Raw genomic sequence first — 4,078 nt, forward strand, 5'->3', positions numbered from 1 at the left:
AGACCATGACAGATTTTTTAGATGTCATCTCTTTGAGTTACTAATAATCGCTAGAGGATTTTTGATTAGACGTTTCTGAAAAAAAAAACAGTCAAGAAAGAATTTCTGAAGCATGATTTTTGAAATAATGCTTCGTTGAATTCGAAAAGTAATCCCTAATGGAAAACCCCGAAGAAAATTATTAGGAAATCTCTGATGTAAATTTCCCAATGGGTTCCAATTTGGAAGAATTCATGGTGGAGTTTTTGGACGAGAGATTTCCGTAAGATTTTCTAAAGATTCCCTAGAAAATTTCTGATTTTTTTTTTCAGTAGAAGCTCTGAAGTAATCCTGGCGAAGTTTCCCACAAATCTCTATAATAATTTGTGAAAAAATTCTTGTAGGAATGGCTAATGTAATGCATGCAAGATTTCTTAGAAGAATTATTTGTGAACCTTTTGGGGAAGCTCATTGAAGATTTTCTGGGAGAACCCCTAAAAAAAAACGGAGGAGCTCCTGAAGAAATTTCGGAACAACCCCAGAAGAATTTTGTTTAAGCAATCCTAGAAGAATCCTTGGAGAAATTTTCTAAGTAATCTTCGGCAGAATTTCTAAAAAAAAAGAAGTTCCGGAAAAAGAATCCCTGAGGGATTTTTGGAAAAGAAAACTCTGGAGAAACTTCGAAATAAATATATGGATGAATTACTGAAGGAATCCCAAACGAAATTCAAAACAAATTCATGACGATATTTCTAAAACTACATGATTTTCTTGAATATTTTTTTGTGAAATTTTTAGAAGAATCCCAAGTGAAATGTTTAAAGTAACTTCAGAGATAACTTCCAAACAACCTCTGAAGAAAATTTCTGAACGAATCCTTGAAGGATTATTTCAATAATCCATGAAGGAGTTGTTGTGGGTAATTCTAGAGGAACTTTCGGAGAAATTTGCGAAGGAATTTTCTGAAGGCTTTCTGAAAATCCCTTCGAAGCATTTCTGAAGCAACCTTTGATTCATTGTCTAAATGAATCCCCAGAACAGTTTTTGAATATTTTTTTAGCGGAATTTCTTGAGATATCCCTGTTTGGAAATCTTGTCTGGCTTGTTTACTGAACATTTTTCTCGCATGTTGTACGAAAAAAGGATGCAAAACTCACATGTTAATGTTTATGAGAGCGCAGCAAATTCGTAGAGCTTGAGTAAAACTATGCTTTTTTAAAGAAACCCAGTATTCTACCGAGGTCACCAACTTCAAGTTTGAAAATATGGTTAAGGACAAACATCTTCAAATCCGGCTTCAACAGTGCATGAGAACTTCGGGTGAAGAAATCTCAAGAAGCATGCTTTAAACAACAGAGCATTTTTTATTTTGTTCTTGCTCACTTGTAACAAGCTTAAAATAAGAAGGTAAGGTGTGTGAGTAGGTGCCACAGCCCGCCATTGTAGCGGCCATTTTGGAATTTCAACAAGTCTGCCCTTAAGGACAAACGTCTTGAAATCCCGCTTAAACAGTGCATCAGAACTTCAGACGCACAAATCTCAAGAACTGAAGCATGACAACAAAGCATTTTTTTTTATTGTATTCTTGCTCACCCCACAAGCTTAAAATACGAAGATAAGGTGCACTGGTTTTGTTTTCGAAGAGATTTGTGCGCTCAAAATCGTGAGTAGGTGCCACTGTCGGCCATTGTGGCGGCCATTTTGGGACTCTAACAAGTCTGTCCTTAAGATATCAGGAAAAAACTACATTTGAAATTGGATTCTTAAACCGCATTGTGTAATCTTTGAAAAAACGCTGGCGCCACCAAGTGAGCCAATTGTGATGATGTTATTTGTTCATCATATACGAAGTATGGACATTCTGAACTACTTCTCTGAGGACAGTGCGTTAAAAAATTGTGGAAAAGATCATCGGCTCCGTAAAGCGTTATATGCGATTGAGCCCTAAATAAATGAACTAGAGAAAAAAGTATCGTAGTTATCAAGTACTCAAAAATACTTTTGTTATGTGACAATCATAATATGATATATTATAGTATAACTAAGAAATTTCAGTTTGCGTAAGGTAGTCTCAACGTCTGATAGGAAACATAAATGCCAATTGATAGCACTGTCGCGTCGATGACCGTAATAAAATTGAAATAAAACTAAAATAAATCCATTTTGTTTTTGAAATATTACTTGGGAAACCAGCCCTGTCCCAAAAACAAATCTAATCGACCTCACCTTTTGCCGCATCTCCTCGTATCCTCCCCCTGTTGTTCCGATCCGTTTTGAAAAACCTCGCACTGGCTAGCAGATTACTGAGCCCAACGGAACCATCGTCGTCTCCACTTTCACCACCATCGTAACCACTCCCAGCTGTTCCTGTGGTTCTTTCGCCCGACGACGACGACCAATGACGTCGCAGCTCTGGCCTCCGTTGTTGTTGATGATGATGGTGGAACATCTGACCGGAATCACCACCTTCCACTGATGCCGTGACAGTCTCAAACAGTGACAGCGATCTTCCCAGCAGCACGGGGGTCGATTCCACCACCGACGAAGGTAGGGTGGTCATCCATTCGGGGGCCGTCGTCGTTGTTGTTGTTGAGGTGGAAGATGAAGGAAGGAAAGGGGGCGTCGGCGATAGAGGCGAGGAACACTCGCTTGGCGGAAGTGATCCATAGGCACGAAACATTTTCCCTGGGCACTGATTTCGGTAGGGTGGGGCAAAATGGGTGAACTCTAGAATTTTAAAGTTTGCCTGCTGAAATGATCGAATTAGTGGTCAATGTAATATTCTGAGAATTTGAACTCCAATTCTCAGAGAATCAAAATTGACCACTAAAACATTCATTCCGAAGGCATATGTTTGAAATTTCACGATTGACCCATTTTGGGCCACCCTACACACTTCACTTACACTACTGACACACTCCGATCTGGTTGATAATTTGCACCGGCTCTCGGTCGGTCGGCGGTGATGACACTTGCACAAAGAACACCACTGATTCACCTGCGAGGAGCACTACCGGGGAGCTGTCGCTACTGATAAGAAACTTTCGGTTGACACTAAAGGGTGAGTCGTTAATTATTGTGCCACCCTACCTTCAAATGATTCGTAAATTGTCTACAGTTAACGAAATGAAACCAAATTTTTACTGTAGTATCGTATATGTATGTATTTCAACTTTTTGGTATAGGTTCAAATTTAGGATGCGTTTTAGTGAAATTCACGACATTTTCAATTAACGCCCTCCATGTGGACATGTTCAGGCTCCACTTGCAACAAATAGTTAAAGCTCTCTGGTTTATTTATGCGCATCGTGCCTGGTTTTCACCCAGCTCCAAACTTATGTTTCACTGACAACCGTTCCTGAAACCTATTGACGAATATTAAGATGATCCGATAATGTATAATCATCAATTGTTCCAAGGTGCTATACCATGATTTTAGCTTTTAGCATGTGATTGTACAACACCTTTTTTAGAACTGTGAACTAAATTTACTCTATATCGAGCGGAATCTCACTGATAACTGCTCAATTCACTTTATGTAAACAATAGACTCTAAGGAGAAACTGTACAAAATTTGGTTGATTTTGGTGAAGTATGAAAAAAGTTACGTTAGTTTGAAAATGGCACAATAATTATCGACTCACCCTTTAAATGCTGCGATGTGCACGACAGATATGGCGGCGGGAATGTAAGTCACTAGGCACAGCTGGGCACACTGTGACTGTTGTAGGTACCGTAGAGTTGTGGAGAGTAAACGAGAAACACGTGAGGGAGCACTTGGCTTGGCACTGACTGTAATGTGTGGTGTGGTCTGGTTTCGCAACGCAACTGCTGCAGAGCGCGGAGATAGGAGATTGTCTGGCGCGGTATTGGGGTATGTACTACTATCTATGAGTAGTTGAGCCTATCTTCTAGATATGTTGACCGAAAGCCGAAAAAGGCAGATTCTACGGCGCGGCACGACAACGTATTGCGCAACGGTTGGCGTTTGGTGAGAGTGGACTTGAGAGGAACAGAGAGCTTAGGAGTGTAGAAATATAGTTTTGTGTTGGAGGAATTTACGCTGAGAAATCGAAAGACAAAAGATCGAAGTGAAAAG

At 39.8% G+C, this 4,078-nt stretch overlaps 1 protein-coding gene across 2 annotated transcripts; it reads right to left on the reverse strand.

Moving 5' to 3' along the window:
• Positions 1–2,003: 2,003 nt before the first annotated feature.
• Positions 2,004–3,037, reverse strand: LOC115269305 (uncharacterized). Of its 2 annotated transcripts, none has more exons than XM_062843336.1 (2): positions 2,885–3,037; positions 2,004–2,671 (listed from the first exon to the last, which is right to left on the reverse strand). In XM_062843336.1, the coding sequence occupies exon 2, from the start codon at positions 2,657–2,659 to the stop codon at positions 2,192–2,194; it is 468 nt and encodes a 155-aa protein (XP_062699320.1). In that variant the 5' UTR covers positions 2,660–2,671; positions 2,885–3,037; the 3' UTR covers positions 2,004–2,191. The 2 variants fall into 2 exon arrangements, with proteins under 2 accessions (XP_062699320.1, XP_062699319.1); XM_062843335.1 differs by having other exon boundaries at positions 2,004–2,706.
• Between the last annotated feature and the right edge of the window lie 1,041 nt (positions 3,038–4,078).

This window comes from Aedes albopictus, unplaced genomic scaffold (genome assembly GCF_035046485.1).
Source record: "Aedes albopictus strain Foshan unplaced genomic scaffold, AalbF5 HiC_scaffold_159, whole genome shotgun sequence".
NCBI classification, from domain to species: Eukaryota; Metazoa; Arthropoda; class Insecta; order Diptera; family Culicidae; genus Aedes; species Aedes albopictus.